Source organism: Eulemur rufifrons, chromosome 30, assembly GCF_041146395.1.
Source record: "Eulemur rufifrons isolate Redbay chromosome 30, OSU_ERuf_1, whole genome shotgun sequence".
NCBI lineage: Eukaryota > Metazoa > Chordata > Mammalia > Primates > Lemuridae > Eulemur > Eulemur rufifrons.
The window spans coordinates 37261622-37279725 of NC_091012.1; the positions used below are offsets into that span (position 1 = coordinate 37261622).

The following is an 18104-nucleotide window of genomic DNA, read 5'->3' on the forward strand; positions in this document are numbered from 1 at the left end:
AGAAAACAACAAGAAGTAATCTAAGACTATAAAGGCAATGCTGTATATAATTAAGTGCCAAAGTATGTTACAGGACAGGCAAGATGGGGCCAGACAAAGAGCTTTCAAAGCTGGTGATGTAGATTAAACTTTATAGGAGTAGGTGGTGGGTTTTTGTTTTTCCTTTTGAAGGGAGATGGTAAGCATGGGTATTTTGTTTGGTTTGTTTTTACATTTAATTTTGTTCTCCTTAGTAAAATGAGGAAGGGTCTTCATTTACAAGCTCTTGAGAAAAGAAAGCATCTTAGTCTTTTCAAAATTAACCATCCTAATTTCTTGATGAAACATGGTATAGAAGAAATTAAGAAAGACCAGGGGCGCCTCTGCCCACCATTTAATTATGTGGATGACCTTGAACAAATTAGAACCTTTCTAAGCCTCTATTTTTTCACTTGTAAAATAGAGTTATTATGTTTAGATAAATATGTAAAATGCACTTATCACAATGCCCAGCACATAGCAGGTGCTCGATAAATGCCAGGTCCTCCTTGAAGTAATAATTAAGGTTATAAAAACATTGCCTTTTGTGAATTTTAGACTATACACAATAACAGCACAGAAATGATAAGAAAGGGATTTGAATAGTAAAGAGAGATTAAGACAATAACAACAACATTTAAAGATTGATTTAGGGCTGGCTGGTCTTTAGACTATTAAAAGAAAGGCATAATAGAATGAAAAAAAAAAGGAGGACAGAATCTATAAAGTGTAAAATACTGTTTTCTCTAATGAACCCTATGTATTCTAGAAGCCCGGTAGCTCTTAATGTCTATGAAGTTTCAGCCAAACACAGAACTAAAATCTTCAAAGACTGTGTAGCAACATAGGCTGCTGTATCCATGGAAACAAATGCAGAACTCTTGAGATACAAGGGAGCTTTCCAATTGAATGCATTAACTAGTATGCATTCAAGACTAAGACCTCATGATCTTGGCCTTGGATTGTTATGTTGGAAACAGTACTGATCATAAAGATGTGCAAAAATGATAATATCTAGTGCTAATTAGGGTTGGGGTAAACTAGATTGTCTCATATGCTGCAGATGGAAGAAAAATTTTTGATCCAACCTTAAACATATGCATATGCTTTTGACCATACGATTCCACTTCTAGGAATGCATACTAAGGAAATAGTCAAATAACTGCACAGTGCAGTATACATTTAAGAACGTTCACATTATTAATGGCAATAGTAATAGCAAAATCCTCAAATGGTAATGGTAACAGCAAAATCCTAGAAACAATATAAAAGCTCAACAACAGGGATTTGGTTAAATAAATCAGGAGATATACAGCCATTAAAATAATGATGTTATATATTTACTAATGTAAAAGTCCATGCTACATTTAAAAATGAGGCTACAAGAGTACCATTAGTGTTGCCCCGCTTTGTTAAAAATATATATAATGCATAGCAAAAAGTCTGTAAAGATATTCCTCAAAGTGTTAATAATGGTTTTTGTTTTTCTTTTGCATGTTTATCTTTTTTCTATACTACCTATTATATGGTTTTTAAAAAGAAAAAAATAAAACATTAGAGATTCACTGAAGCTTAGATATAAACGGAAAATAAGCAGAAAAATAAACTGAATTAAAATGTACTATTAACATGAGGTCTCCGGGTATTACTTACCTTATATGCAAGCACGACAGCATTGCAGTGGTGCCACCACCAAATACCCACACAGTAAAAAACACAATCAGAAGCGTGGTGCTGAACATCATTTGCCGTGCGTAAGTGGCAGTATCTCGAATGGCCAAGGCAAATGCCATGGCACCACGAAGGCCTACAAGGGAACGGGAAAGGTATTTCTTCAATAACTTATCACCAATGCAAGCTTCATAAATTCAGAGAAATAAAGCACACTCTAAAAACTTAGAAGCATGTGAACAAATATACAATAAATATTAACATACCTACATATACAAATAGAAGCAGAATTTGCATAACCTACTGACATACATAGAACTTTTAACAATTCTTTAACATTCATTCATTCTTTTGAAACAGGGTCTCACTCTGTCATCCAGGCTGGAGTGCAGTGGCGTGATCATAGCTCACTAACTCCTCAGCTCAAGCAATCCTCCTGCCTCAGGCTCCTGAGTATCTGGAACTACAGGCATGTGCCACCACACCTGCCTAATGTTTTTCTTATTTTTGTAGAGATGGGTCTTACTTGTTACCCAGGCTGGTCTTGAACTACTGGCCTCAAATGATCTTCCCACCTAAGCCTCCCAAAGTGCTGCGCGATTACAGGTGTGAGCCACCACGCCCAGCCTTATTTTTTAATTTACGTACAGTAAAATTCACTCTTTTCAGTCTGCAGCTCCGTGAGTTTTGACAAATGCATAGAGGTGTATGACCGTGTGACCACTACCACAGCCAAGACACAGAACAGTTTCATCATCCCCTCCTCCCAAATTCCTTTGTGTTACTTCTTTTTAGTCCAACCTCTTTGTCACCTCACTAAACCCCTGGCAATCACTGACGCATTCTCCATCACTATAATTTTGTCTTTTTGAGAATGTTATATAAATGGAATCATACAGCACATAACCTTTCGAGACTAGCTTCTTTAACTCAGCATAATATTAACACCTCTGAGATTCATCCATGTTGCTGTGTGGATCAATCATTTGCTCTTTTTAGTGCAGAGCAGTATTCCATGGCATGGATGCACCATAGTTTGTTTAGCCATTCATCCACTGAAAGACGTTTGTTGGGGCCGGGCGCGGTGGCTCATGCCTGTAATCCTAGCACTCTGGGAGGCCGAGGCTGGTGGATCGCTCAAGGTCAGGAGTTCGAGACCAGCCTGAGCAAGAGCGAGACCCCATCTCTACTAAAAATAGAAAGAAATTATCTGGCCAACTAAAATATATATAAAAAAATTAGCCAGGCATGGTGGCCATGCCTGTAGTCCCAGCTACTCGGGAGGCTGAGGCGGTAGCATCGCTTAAGCCCAGGAATTTGAGGTTGCTGTGAGCTAGGCTGACGCCACGGCACTCACTCTAGCCCGGGCAACAAGGCGAGACTCTGTCTCAAAAAAAAAAAAAAAAGAAGAAAGACGTTTGTTTGTTGTTTCCAAGTTTTGGCAATTATGAACGGAATTACTATAAACATTCACTTATAGGTTTTTGTGTGAAAATGCATTCATCTTTACCTTCTCCATTTTGTGTGACATTTCTGAACCAAGGATTTGGAACCAGAATGTGAAGAAATTCCCATAGAAGGGAATGGGACATTATGAAAAAAAAAATTCTATTTGAGGATGCAACTTCAATGTTTAAAGGAGTCTTATATTACCAGCATAACATCTCAGTGTGACATCAAGCTGGTATATGTGGTGTGAATGGTTGCTAGTGGTGGGCAAAAGAGGAAAGTTATGACTTACCAGCAAACATCATCATATGTTGAAAATTTGATCCAATCTTACTTCTTCTACCCAAGTTAAGTAAGAGGGATAATGGGTAAATATTGGCAGCTCTTCCCAAGAAAATAGCAATCTAAAATTATCAATAGGTTAAGGATCATTTCTTATGATTTAGACTATACATTGCAAATGGTGAAAGTCTATTTTCAGGAGCTCAGTTTCTAACACAGTCTCTTGATTTCACCATCTAACATAGCACTGTCTAATAGAACTTTCTGCAATGATGGAAATTTTCTATATCTGCACTGTCCAAACACAGTGAGCACCTGAAGTGTGGCTAGTATGACCAAGGAACTGAAAACTCAGTTTTATTTCATTTTAATTAATTTAAATTTAAATAATCACATGTGGCTAGTTGCTACCAAATAGGACGGTACAGGTCTAACATAGGAAATTTACTAGATGAATAGAAACATGTTTAAAAGTAGAAATTCTTTACTATACTTTTAAGATTATTAATAGAATAGGATAACTCATTTCATTGTCAGTGTTGGTAGGAAGAAAAGTAATACTGTGTAAACTTCTCCTTCCTCAGAACAAAGAAAAGGGCAACTCAACCACATATGACTGAAATTCCTGCTAGCCACAGGAGTCTATGCTTTCAACCTGCTTCAAAGGAAAAGTTTAATGTGAATTCAGATTGGTTTTAACTAAAAACCAATTTTAGTATCTTTTTCTCCCATTTACTGTCTACAGTGACTCCTGCTGTGTAACTATAATTTTTATTATTATATAAGGGTTATAGTGTAATCTCCACCCCATTTCTTGAGAGGAACATTAAAGAAAATCTAAGATTAAAAACAAAACAAAGTGGAGGGAATTGTGCTGACCTAAGTAACTTTGGAAACGAGTGGAGGAGTCTACAAGACTAAAGGCAAAAGGAACCGCACAGAAGCATTCTATGCTCATAGATAAAGCTGTTTCCTATGGGAGTACTGGTTAACAGTTCTGATACTGTTACATGTGTATACTGGAACTGAATAATCAAGTAAATGGATGGTAGGTGGTGGGAGCCAGGTTTCTCACTGTCAGAGGAGGAGGGTACAAATCAGCAAAGGGAGAAGGCCAGAATGATCCACATGGTATTGAATTAGAGTTGCAGACATCAGTATGAACTCATGTTTAGCCTACCAGAGACACAGATGGTTACATACGGATATATGAATAGATGTATGAATATACATGAGTTAGTATAGGCATACATATTTCCTTGCTCTGTCAGCTGAGAGGGCCTAGAAGCAAGGACCCCCAGTAGCACTAGCACACCTAGTGCCCAGATGTTGGTTTCTAACACTATTCTCTAATAAAAGGAACCAGGCTTCCTCAGAGAAATAGCCAATTCTTAGCTGAGGCAGAAAATATACAAGATGAACCTGAAACTTGTAGTTCCAGAGAATAAGGAAGTACCCCCCAAAATAAAAATAAAATAACACAATAATGGGGTATGTCAAAGAGACACAAGAACCCACTGAAAGAGCTCCCAATGGCCAAAGCTGGAACAGTTTGAGCAATAAAATTAAAAAAGTTATATTATAACCCAAAATATAAAATAAATATCAATGAATCCATGTTGATATAAATAAATGACTTAATAAAACAATAAATGTGGGAGAATAGATAAATCTCCTGCGTAAAGAATTCCAAATAATTTTGGAGATACTCTGTCCTTGAGGAGGTGGAACCTAAATCCTCACTCCCCGGTGTCTGTGCATAGTGACTTCCTTCCAAGTAGTACTACAACGAAAGGAGGAAAAAATAAGTAACTTTGCAATGGAGAAACCTGACAAACACTATCTCAACCAAGTGCTTACAACTAACATCAACATTATTAAGTATGTACCCATGATATGACATAATGAGAACGGCACTTTACCTCTGTGGTCTTCCTCCCATAGAACACACAACCCCAGTCTAGTCATGTGAAAAATAGCAGACAAGTTCCTACTGCAGGACATTCTACAAAATAGCTGGCCAGTACCCGTCAAAACTGTCAAGGGTCACAAAAACAAGGAACATATGTGGAACTGTCACAGTTCCTTAGCGGAACCCTAAGAAAACATGACAAATGTAATGTGGTATCCTGGATGGGACCTTGGAACAGAAAAAAGATATTAGGGAAAAACTATGGAAATCTGAATAAAATATAAACTTTAATAAGCAAACCCTTCTGTAGAGAGCCCAGTCCATAACAGATACTTTATGGGCTGTGGTTTTCCTGGTACATCCTCAAAATCTTGGCTTAATAAACCTCAATTGAATATGAAAAAAAGTAATAATGTATAAATATTGGTTCATTCACTGTGACAAATGTATCACACTAATATAAGATGTTAATAGGGGCAACTGAGTGTGGGGTACATGAGAATTTTCTATATTACCTTCATAATTTTTCTGTAAATCTAAAACTATTCTAAAATCAAACATTTATTAAAAAGTGATTCCCTTAAAAAAAAAAATATAACAACAACCAAACATGTGGGCCAATGTGGCAGTGACTGCAAGCACTCTCCAATATCTACTCTTCCTTTCTTCTTTTTTTCTTTTCTTTTCTTTTCTTTCTTTTTTTTTTTTTTTTTGAGACAGAGTCTCACTCTGTTGCCCGGACTAGAGTGCCGTGGTGTCAGCCTAGCTCACAGCAACCTCAAACTCCTGGGCTCAAGCAATCCTCCTGCCTCAGCCTCCCGAGTAGCTGGGACTACAGGCATGCGCCACCATGCACAGCTAAATTTTTATGTGTGTGTGTATATATATATATATATATTTTTTTTTTTTTTTTAGTTGTCCAGCTAATTTCTTTCTATGTTTTTAGTAGAGACGGGGGTCTCGCTCTTGCTCAGGCTAGTCTTGAACTCCTGAGCTTAAAGGATCCACCTGCCTCGGCCTCCCAGAGAGCTAGGATTACAGGCGTGAGCCACCATGCCCAGCCTCTTCCTTTCTTCTTTGGTCGTAGATACTCCTCCCTCCCATCCCCAGTTTTTATCTGGGTACACAGCCTCTCTCGCAGGTAGGTGTAACCAGTAATGCTAAGTGGAAGTGTGCATATTCTGAGTCGTGCCCTTCAAGGCAACTGGCAGACTCCGGGGTGAGCCACCTTGGATCATAAGGACAAGGGCAACTCCCTAAAGATGCTAGCAACAAGGCTGTTTGGGTGCCCGATGACTTTGTGGAGCACAGCTGCCACACCAGTTCAGACTTTCAGATAAGAAAGAAAGAAAGTTCTATCTTGTTTAAATCTGGGTTAATTAGAATCTTTGTCACATGGAACCAAACATATACCCTAACTAATACAGCCAGAAAGAGAATAACTCTCTTCTGTTAAGGGTCAATTTTCACGGCAAGATTTTTTTTTATTGAGGAACTTTAATTTCTAACAGACTCAGAAACCCATAGAGAATATTTAGCCTTGTTTCCCAATTAAGTATAGTGGATCAAGCCACTTGACTGCTCAAAAATCTCTCCAAGACTAGCAGGATATTAAGTTACTGATTTCATGGTTATTGCTCAGCTAAGATCTTCTCTTATTGAATGGACTTTATCTTTTTCTACCTGAAGTTCATTCTCAGACTAAGACTCTGCAGAATGGTACTTCAGTGATATCTCACTTTCTAAAAGAGATCCTATATAGAGTTTTAATTTTTAAAAAATTTCTGCTAATCTCTTTGATGGAATCTCCATTCTGAGGTGGGGTTTTTTAAAACTTCTTTCGAAAACCTGTTGTTAACCTTTTCCCTCTCTGACTACAATCACTCCTTACATGTTTCATGTTCAATTATCATCCCAGTGTGGTAATTCTTCCACCTCACTGGGACTTCTAGTCCAAAGATCCCTCTACTTTTTCCTCGAACAATCAGTCCTCTCCTTTCTTCACTTCCCTTCTTACCCTCACGTTAATTAACACTCTTTCCAATAACCTACACTCGTTTGTCCCTCTCTGTATTCATCACACCCCCCTGACAAAACCCCAAACCTGGATGCAGCCAACTATCTCTCTTTTCTCTATGCTTACAGCCAAGTACTCCTGGACAAGGTTATACAACATGGTAGACTGGTTCTACTGCTAATACCTATTCCTCAAAAACAAATGGGTCCCTAGCACTGCTCAGCTCTGCTGCCCAGGCTGGAGTGTAGTGGCATAATCATAGCTCACTCAAGCCTTGAACGCCTGGGCTCAAGCGATCCTCCTGTCTCAATCTCCCCTATTACACTTCTTTTATCAATTCATCTTCCCATCCTCTGTAACAACTATTTCACAAACCTTCTCCACCTTCTTCAAAATTCCTATGACCTATGTAACCCAGCTTCTAAGATGCACCCCAACAATCCCTGCCTCTTAGTAGTCACACTTTTGTGTAGTTCCCACCCAAACTGTACCAGGTTGGTTTGTGTGACCAATAGAATACTGCAGAAGTGATGCTGGCATGTCACCTTGAAAATCAGGTTATAAAAGGCACTTCAGCTTTCATCTTGGGGCTCTCTCAGCTCACTCACTCTGGGGGAAGCCATGGGGTGAGCTGCCCTATGGACATGCCCAAGCGGAGAAGAAGGGAAGCCTCCTGCCAACAGTGATATGACTTGAGTGAGCTTGGAGTAGATCCTCCAGCCCTAGTCAAGTCTTGAGAGAGTACAGTCCCAGCCAAGAGCACAACTGTAACCTCACGAAAGCTCCTGGAGCCAGAACCACCCAGCTAAACTGCTCCAGGAGTCTCGAGCCTCACAAACTATGTGATAATTAGTATTTGTTGTTTTAAGCTGCTAAGTTTTAGGGTAATTTGCTACATGATAGGTAACTGATACACTGCCCAGATCCCTATCTCACTTCCTACTTTATAGATAAAAATAGAAGCCATGAGACAGGAGCTCCATCTTACCCATGCACCTTCATCTCTACATACCCTATCCTCTCCTGCAGCAATGGTAAGGGATGGTAACCAATGTCCCTCTTCCCAATGAAGGCCAAATTCCCTCTCCATATGCTTTGGATGTCATCTCCTCCTGCCTTCTCATGAGGCTTACACTATTGCCTGCTGTCTTTCATATACTCAGCTTCTTCCTTCCAACTGGTTTTTAAAGACTCAATTTGAGAGACAGAGACAGAGAGAGAGAGAGAAAGAGATAGAAAAGCATCCCCATTCAACCTTTCCTCATCCGTGCCCTACTGCCCTGTGGCATAGACTGCTAAATGTTTCCCAGTATCCATCCATCCCTTCTTCCCTTTATTAATAGAGGACAAACAGTTTTATCTTTTGGGGTTGGCAGAACGATAGGAGACTTGTCTGTCATTTCAATCTGTCAACATTATTTGTGCAATAAACAAAAACAGAAACAGAATAGAATAAAATAAATAGAATAGAAAAAAGCTAGAATCCCTATTTGTTTTACTCAGAGCAAATTTTTATATATTTAAATGTATTCTTATCAACCACATGCCCAAAAATCACGTGAAAATCTCAGTAAAAAATAGTTTTCAAAATAGGACACATAATAAAGGATACAAATGCTCCTACTACGAATGTTGGGTTAAAGACATGGTTCTGGAAGGTGAATAGTGTCAGCCCCATGTAGGAGAAGATGAAATTCTCTGCTAAGAAATTGAGAAGCTCAAACAACTGAAACGAAATTTTAAAAGGTTAGTCCAGTAAATAAATTAAGTTATATAATTTGAAAACATGAGTATTACTCAGATAATGAAACAAGACACTTCAAATATGTAAAGTTCATGCATACACCCAAAAATACATGATTCAGAGGGGAGCAAATGTAGAGATGACATTTCTAGTCCCACAGAAAAAGCCAGAAATGTTGCCCTCTCACATCTCCCAATCAGCTTCTCTTCTCCAAACCCCCATCTTCAGTCATTCCTCTCCTCCTCCTCCAAACCTTGTCAATTTTTCTTGTGGAATATTCCTCAAGTCCCTGTCATTGCCCCAACCTAGCTTTCGTCACCTTCCTTCCATCCATAATGCTGCAGAAGGACCCTAACTGGTATCCCTGCCACCCACCCCCCCCAATCAGTGAATCTCTCTAAAAATGTCAGTTTCAGGATACTTCCCACTTTATAAGCTAAAAGATTCAGTTCAACTTCTTTTATCCTGATGTAGAGTGCTTTGTGACAACTCTTGTATCACTGGCTTGCCATGGGACTTCATTTTTCCCACAGGTCTTCTCCTCCTTTAGGGAGTGAGCCTCCTACAGACAGGGCTTCTGCCTTATGGTCTCGCACTCTGTGCCCTCACTGCCCACCCACCCCCACTCCGTTCATATCACACCTCAGCAAGTATTACGAACCCAGCAGGTATGTGAGTCTTGCTGAATAAAGGAGGTTAAGGCCTTCCATAATCTGGCATCCCTCTGGCCACCACAGTTATCTGTCACTGCTCTTTACCACATCCCTCTGTCCCACAACAGGACATTGGTGAAGAACATGGGCTCAGGAATCAAAATGCCTAGGCTGGAACTCTGCCTTCCCCACTTGCTAGCTGTGTAACTTTGGGTAAGCTTGCTCATCTTTTTAATAAACCAGGGTTGCCTTATTACCAAAGAATGGGAATAAAAATTAAAATAAGTATATATTTAATTTTCTTTAAATGATTTATTATACTATTATTACTACTTACTTATTCTTGTTTAATGCTAATAACTACACTTTATCTAGTTTTCACGACATGCCCAATACCATACTAAGGACTTTACATGCATTATCTCATTTTAATCTCACAAAAACTCCATGAGGTAGGTACTATTATTATCTCCATTTTTTTTTTTTTTTGAGACAGAGTCTCGCTCTGTTGCCCGGGCTAGAGTTGCCGTGGCGTCAGCCTAGCTCACAGCAACCTCAAACTCCTGGGCTCAAGCGATCCTCCTGCCTCAGCCTCCCGAGTAGCTGGGACTACAGGCATGTGCTACCATCCCTGGCTAATTTTTTCTATATATATTTTTAGCTGTCCAGATAATTTCTTTCTATTTTTAGTAGAGACAGGGGTCTCACTCTTGCTCAGGCTGGTCTCGAACTCCTGACCTCAAATGATCTGCCTGCCTCGGCCTCCCAGAGTGCTAGGATTACAGGCGTGAGCCACCGCGCCTGGCCTATTATCTCCATTTTAAAGATGGCAAAATTGAAGCACAGAGAAGTTATGGAACTTGCTCCTGGTCACACAGCCAGCAAGTAGTGGAACCAGAATTTGAAACAACACAGTGACTCCAGAGTCCCAGTTTTACATCACAACACAGGGGTCTGCAAACTTTTCCTGTGAAAGGCCAGAGAGTAAATATTTGAGGCTTTGCAGGCCACAAGGTCTCTGTCACAACTACTTAACTCTTCCAGGGTAGCATAAAAGCAGCCACAGATTATACATTAAAAAGATATGGGTGTGGCTGTGTGCCAAGAAAACCTCATTGATGGATACGGAAATGAGAATTTCATATAAACATCATGGGTCATGAAATATTCTTCTTTTGATCTTTTTCCAACCATTTCAAAGTGGACAGAAAGAAAACCATTCTTAACTACAGACTGGCAAGGGCCGGATTTGGCCTGAGGGCTGGAGTTGGCCAACCCCTGCTCTATATTTTACTGCCTTCTTTTTATTCCTGCCTTTATCTATACTGTTTCCCCCTAGACCTTTCCAAATATTCCCCATCCTTCTAGGCTCACCATTTCCTCTACAATAGCATTCCAATTCCTCAAACCTCAAACCATTTCTCCCCTTCTCTGATGTCTTCTATGACATATAATCTGAAGCACACAATCTAGGATTCCTATGAGTCGTATTTTTTTATGTATACAAGCTTCACATCATCAGTAAGACTGGAAGCTCTTACCCTGTTCTTGCTTTTTATTCCTCACCCTGCTACCTGGAAAAATGCTGAACTTCCCAGCTGATTTTTTCCTCTATATTTATTGTACTGAATCAATTTGTAAAAAGGATTTGTAACCTCAAATGCTTATGCTTGGGGGGAAAAAGCTTAATCTCTTTTGAGGGGCTAGGGAAAAACATAGGTCATAAACTAAATCTGTGGCTCCAGAAGAAAGAAGAAAAGGTGCTGTTGTTCCTGCTTTAGCATCAATCCTTTCTAGGCTAATCTCACAGTGTTCTAATCATTTGGAAAAACTTAAAGCTTCTATTTCTCACTATAACCACAGTCAAGTATGTACCTGTTTCTATTCTAGACATTACATTTTGTTCATGTATTTGTCCCATACACCTCATAAGACTGGAAAATGTTATGCCTATTTCCTTTATCCCCTTCAGGCACCCTGCACAACTGATCATTCAGTACCATATGAAGCCTAACCACTGACACAGTCCCCTGACCCCTGACGCTCCCGGAACATAGCAGCTTTGCAGTGCCTGAGTGAAGACTGAAGGAATTTAATCTTTTCTCAGCAGATCTAGTCAGATCAGAAGTTACTCTTATCTATATCACACAGCAGTAGTTTTCATCAAAACAGAGTGAGCTTCCAAAACATTCCTCTTAAAAGCCATTAGATTAGGAAAACACTAAGAGAAAAGGAAGCTAATTGACTGGTTATTGGAGCCACAATAATAGCCGCTGGCTATTCTGCTGACCTATCTCTACCTTTACTAAAAGCTGTCACTTTTCAATCTGCCAGTCCCATCTATTTCTCGAGTCAAAGGAAGAGAAGCTGAAATGAGCAGATATCATCTTGAACAGATCAAAGATTATTTTTAAGTATAAAAGACTTGTTTTGCTGAAAAGAAGGAAAAGTTTATTCACAAACTATAAAGTTTCTCTTACCTGTTTAGTTCTATGCTGAGACTCCGTGGACAAATTATTATATGTATAATGTGCTTGTGTGATGCCACAAAACAATACTGCAACCACACCTATAAAGACAATTAGTTCCAAGTTCACATAAAAGAATGGTTCCCAACTTTTATACTGAGGTTTTTATTTTACAGAAGTGGATTATATGCTTAGTATTGAAATTTTCATTTGTGACTTACTTTGTTGAAAGGAACCACTTTCATTGCATATCCTTTTTACGTTCTAAAGTGACAGCCTAAATGCCAACCACAAGTATGTTCAAATACTAAAGGAAGTGATCTATGCAAAGAAGTGACTGGCAAAGTCATTCCTTTTAAGGGCTTATGATCAAAAGGAGAAAGTAACCTACCTGTGAAACCCCATGCTTCAGCCAAGAGGAAGGTACTCCAGGACATTAAGAAGAACAAGCCTGTCTCCAACAACTGGAACTCCCGTAATTTGGTGAACTTTGTCACGTGAGGCTGTTAAGGTTGGTAACAAGATCTTGTAATATAGAAGTGCAACTAGAAAAAAACAGTCTAAGCAAAGCAACTGTGAAAGCAAAAGAAGGGTCGTCCAGCCTCTCTAACACAAAAGTCACAGAATAAAGAGGCACCAAAATGAAGAAACTCTTAAAATGGGCATCTTACTGAGGAGTCAACTGCCTTCCCTTCAGTGAGGAAGTCTTACAGCTTAACCACTCCAAATGTTTTACAGTTATCATATACCTTGCCAGAAACCATGCACTAAAGGACAGGTAGAGACAGGAGCAACAGATCACATACATAACACGCCAACTTTGACTAGTAACTTTTGACCTAAAGCAAGACAGCTTCCCTAATTATAGCAATTTACATTTATAAAAACATATCATTTCTATGAGATTTCACATTTATTTGATCCTCTAACACCTCTGTGATGTATAGCATTCATTCCATGATGAAGAAAAACTGAGGCACTTCACTCACTTATACAAGTCTAACAAGTATTTGTTAGCTGACCGTGGAAGGGCTTATGCCAAGTTGGTACAAATCTCAGGCTAGGATCTAGAGTCACTTCAAGCACTAGGTACTATAACAAAATGATTAACAAGATATACTTCCTACCCTAGAGGAACTTGTAATAGGAAAGAAATACTATCTGTACTGGATCATTCTTCAGAACTCTTTTTACTGCCCCTTTATTTCTCAGTTTACCTATAAAAAGCCATAAAAGCAGCCTCTTCTAGCACAAGGCTAAAGTGTACCAAACTAAGAGATTCTTGAAAAAGAATAATGTATCTGTTTTGTCGAACAGTATCACAGAAGTTTTGGAGCTGGAAACTAGAGATCGCCTAGTCCCACTCTTCTTTCTCACCATCCCCACCCTCCACTTTCCTACACTGAGATCCAAAGAGGTGAAGTGCCAAAGCTTCTATCACATGTGTGTCTGCCACTGTGCCAAAAGGTCCAGGGAGGAAAGGGCCAATGTTTGTCTTGCTTAGCTTTGATACCCAGGGCACAGCATCTGGCATGTAGCAGGTAATCAAGAAACGTCTTTTCAATGAACACAAGAATAACACGTCCAATATGTCTAATCACTAACTAGTAGCAGTACTAGGACTACAACCTAGGTTCTTTGGGATCTCAGCCCAGGACTCCAGAGCACAAAGTTTAAAATGAGGAGAGCTGAAACGGACTCATATATCCTAACCCAGGAACCATATTTTGCTCATTTGGCATCGTGGTTGTACATTTTCTGTTTGTCCTGTTAAACAAAGAGCAAAAGAACGCCAGGCTGACCAGCAACAAAGAACACCCAGAAGCTCTTTGGAATGTATCTACCTTTACATCGATTTAATCTACAGCCTTAAAATTCACCCTCAAAGGGATACTGTATCTAATGATACTTTTGCATTAAAAGTTTTAGAGCACTGAGCCCTATGCCAAACAATGAAATTATTTATTTATTTATTGGCAAAGATTATTGCTTAATGTTTTCAAACCAAGTACTTAGTTATAAGGTTAATAATTCTAACACAATTCTAATCGTGGAACTAGGAGAAACCACGGAATACGGCATTCAACTACTTTGTTAGGATAACAAGAAAAGATAAATATAAAAAAAGGATATTAAAGCTGTCACCACTCCAGTAGCAGCACCCATGGCAAAAGATCCACTGAAGATCCCAAGGAAGATCCCAATAGACTTGAACATGGCTGTGACATCAAAGGTGTGACTGTTATCTCCAGCTGGCTGGTATGCCACGATTGAGCTACAGAAGAGAGATTGCTCTTACTTCTAGAAGCAACTTTTACTTTAAAAACATTATCTAGTATAGAGCTTGAAAGATGAAATCAGAGGGAGAAAAAAAAAAACACAAAACCTTTGGATTTGAATTGACAAGATAAAGACAAAAAGTTACCAAAAACCCCTGCAGTATATCCAGTTAGCAAGAAAACTTGGCTTTTCCTTAAATGACAATTTCAGGAGGTAGAACATTTTTAAAGTCATCTATATGAAAGTTATAACAAGCCTTTTCCTCCATCCTGAAGATACTGTGCAGTATTATTCTTTTGTGATTCTGTTTAAGAATTACTAGTACTGAGTGTCTGAAAGCCCTAACGTACTAATGGGAGCAAACTAATGAAAAGTCCCATTTGTTTCCAATAGAAGCATAAGAATATAAAGGATATTGTTCAATACTCAACCCGGTCACATTTTGTTTTTCCTATGGGAAAAAAAGGTGACTGAAGGACCCCTCCAACTTTTAGAATACCAGATTGTGCCAAATGCCTAATATCTATTCACTCACTGAAATGGACTTTTATAGGAAAAAGGGCTCAAAAGGCCTTCCAAGGAATTAGAATCCACTCAACAGTACTTTTAGCATAACCAGCTGGATCCTCTACCCCAAACTTCTGAAAGGAAGTCACTCTATAACAGGCCAAGACAGGCAATTACAGGAGACACTCTCCACCGTGAATTCACAGTCCAAACCTGGTCTGAAAAAGCCTCTTTTGTAACAGTCACCCCAGGAAATAGAAATGGCTGAGAAAATCGCCGTTGCCAGCAGGTCTCTGGCAACAGTGCTTACCATTATTAAATCAGTTCTCATCTCAGTTAATTGATGGACCAGCATTATAAAAAGTACAGACTCAAAAGACATCATACAAGTCACGTCAAAGAAAAGGAGAAAAAAACACATTCTTAAGAATATAATGAATTCTCCCTGTGGTTACTGCAATGTTTTTTTCTGATAAAAAGCCAAAAAATGTGCTTGCTATACCATGTAAAACAAGTTCTTTTCATACCTCCCAGGTTAAAAAAAAAATCTAAGACCAAACTGAAATTTCCTAATTTGTATCTATTTTATTGAAGTATAGCACTAACATTAATTTCTGGTAATGGCATCTAAAACTTTCTGAGACTCAATCTGAATTATAAATTTTAAACAGTTGCATTTAAATGTGCAATGTAACCAGATCATTTTGGGACTAGTAGATTTGATATTGTTTTGATCAATATGAAATGGCTTTTAATATCATGCTGCCTTATCTACATATATAGGGTCCCACCACCATAAATGAGATTTGACCACATTATAACATTAAAATATAGTAGCTGGCTGGAGAAAAGAAAGGATATTGCTACAACAATCTTCTTTCTCTATGGTGATATTTTTCAAAATGCTGGTTGAACAAAATATCTATGCCGTGCCTCTTGAGGTTGCGTTCCCTGGATTAGCTCATGCAAATCATTGTTTTATGCTTTAATCACTAAAATGTACAAGAATACATGCACATTTTTACATGGGCTAAGAACAGATGAGAGGTTTGTTTTCTTCTTTTTTTAGGCAAACACTGGCCCTGAATTGAAATCTTAACTCATCTTTTGCACATCAATTAACATTTTAGCTTGAGGCAGCAACATTTTTATGAATACATTTTTTTTTAAATCCTGAAAGTAATATAATATACAGTTTAAGGGGAAAAATCACCCCATCATTCCATTGCCCTGACAGATCTATTTTATTTTCCTTCTGTATTCCTTTCTCCTTTTTGTTACATGCATGCTAATTCAAATTTAGTCATAATCATAGTGAACATAGAGTTTTTTTTTTTTTTTTGTTGTTGAGACAGAGTCTCACTTTGTTGCCCAGGCTAGAGTGAGTGCCGTGGTGTCAGCTTAGCTCACAGCAACCTCAGACTCCTCGGCTTAAGCGATCCTACTGCCTCAGCCTCCCGAGTAGCTGGGACTACAGGCATGCGCCACTATGCCCGGCTAATTTTTTCTATATAGACTTTTAGTTGTCCATATAATTTCTTTCTATTTTTAGTAGAGACGGGGTCTCGCTCTTGCTCAGGCTGGTCTCGAACTCCTGACCTCGAGCGATCCACCCGCCTCGGCCTCCCAGAGTGCTAGGATTACAGGTGTGAGCCACCGCGCCCGGCCTGAACATAGAGTTTTGAATTCTGTTACTTCAACTGATGATGACGTAAGAATTATCATGGTCTTTATAACCACAGTTTTTAAGATTTAAAAATGATCCACATGGATATAGTATAATTTACCCATTTTGCCATTGTTAGACATTTAAAAGTTGCTTCTAATATTTTTGCTACTATCAATAACAGTATGAAAGAACATCTTTGTGCTTTTTACGTACTTTGGACTATTTCCTTGCATCACCATTCTAAGTCAGGGGCAACAGAGTATTACTACACCTATGGCTCTTTTTACATGTTGCTCAACTGCTTTCAAAAAGGTCTTAATTATATTTTTGGAAGGAAATATAACAGTATCTCTCAATTTTTTAATGATCATACCCATTGGCCTAGAAATTCTACTTCTAAAAAACATCCTACAGAAGAAACACTCTCAAGGATTCACAAAGATTTACCCATAAATACGTTCACTGCCATGCTAGTCATAATAATACAATATTAGAAAATGCCAAATAGTAATCAATCAATAGGGAATTGGAGAGGTAAATTTGTAATGCATTCGTCCAATGGGATAATAGAGGTATTAATATACTACAATGTCCAAGTAAAAAAAAGCAAGTTACATACAAGTATGTCTAGTACTATGCCTTTTATTATTTAAACATTATTAATATATTTATATGTATATTAATACCTTGATGGAAAAAGTCTGGATGAAAACCCTAATAGTGGTTATTTCTTAGCTGAAATTTCAGGAATTTTTTACTTTCTGAGTCAAATACTTTGAATTTCTGTCACAAGCATATGTTAATATTATCATTAATAATGATAAAAGATGATACCAATTTCAATGTTAACAACAATGTATGAGTGGTCTAGTTTTACTACACCAGGGTTTCTCAATTCCAGCATTATTGATATTTGGAGCCAGATAATTTTTGTTGGCCGGTGGGGGGGGGCTGTCCTGCCCACTGAAGGTCTCTACCCACTAGATGCCAGTAGCACCCCCCTCCCATTCATGACAACCAAACAACCAAAATGTACCCAGACATTGTCAAATGTTCTGTTGGGGCGGGGGGGGGCAGGCAAAATTTTCCCCAGTTCAGAATGAATGCACTATGCCATTACCACTAGAAACTATTATCATTAACAATTTTATCTTGTTAATTGAATAGGTAAAAATGGCCACTTATTTTTAACACATATAACTCTGGTAACTAACGAAGTTAAACAGTTTGTCATGTTTGTTTCCTCACTCTACTTTCTCTTTTATAAAACATAAATGACTGTAAAAACCATATTTGAAACTAGTGTGAATCTAGGTCTTCAGGATAATCATCATAAATCCACTCAGTGGAATATTATGCAACTTACACTTTATCTATAACCAGATATACTATACATACCATATTATATCAGTATATTATCAATCTACCTCATAC

The 18104-nt window shown here is 38.4% G+C and overlaps 1 protein-coding gene across 5 annotated transcripts in view; it reads right to left on the bottom strand.

Annotated features, from left to right (window-relative positions):
• SLC9A6 (solute carrier family 9 member A6) overlaps positions 1–18104 on the bottom strand; it is a 56277-nt gene that overhangs the window by 19456 nt on the left and 18717 nt on the right. For all 5 annotated transcript variants that reach the window (XM_069464450.1, XM_069464449.1, XM_069464446.1 and 2 more), the window contains 6 exons: positions 14348–14489; positions 12606–12711; positions 12227–12315; positions 8962–9075; positions 3431–3542; positions 1672–1825 (listed from right to left, as the gene is read on the bottom strand). In XM_069464450.1, the coding sequence (XP_069320551.1) occupies positions 1672–1825; positions 3431–3542; positions 8962–9075; positions 12227–12315; positions 12606–12711; positions 14348–14489 (717 nt within the window). The remainder of the gene's footprint in view (positions 1–1671; positions 1826–3430; positions 3543–8961; positions 9076–12226; positions 12316–12605; positions 12712–14347; positions 14490–18104) is intronic.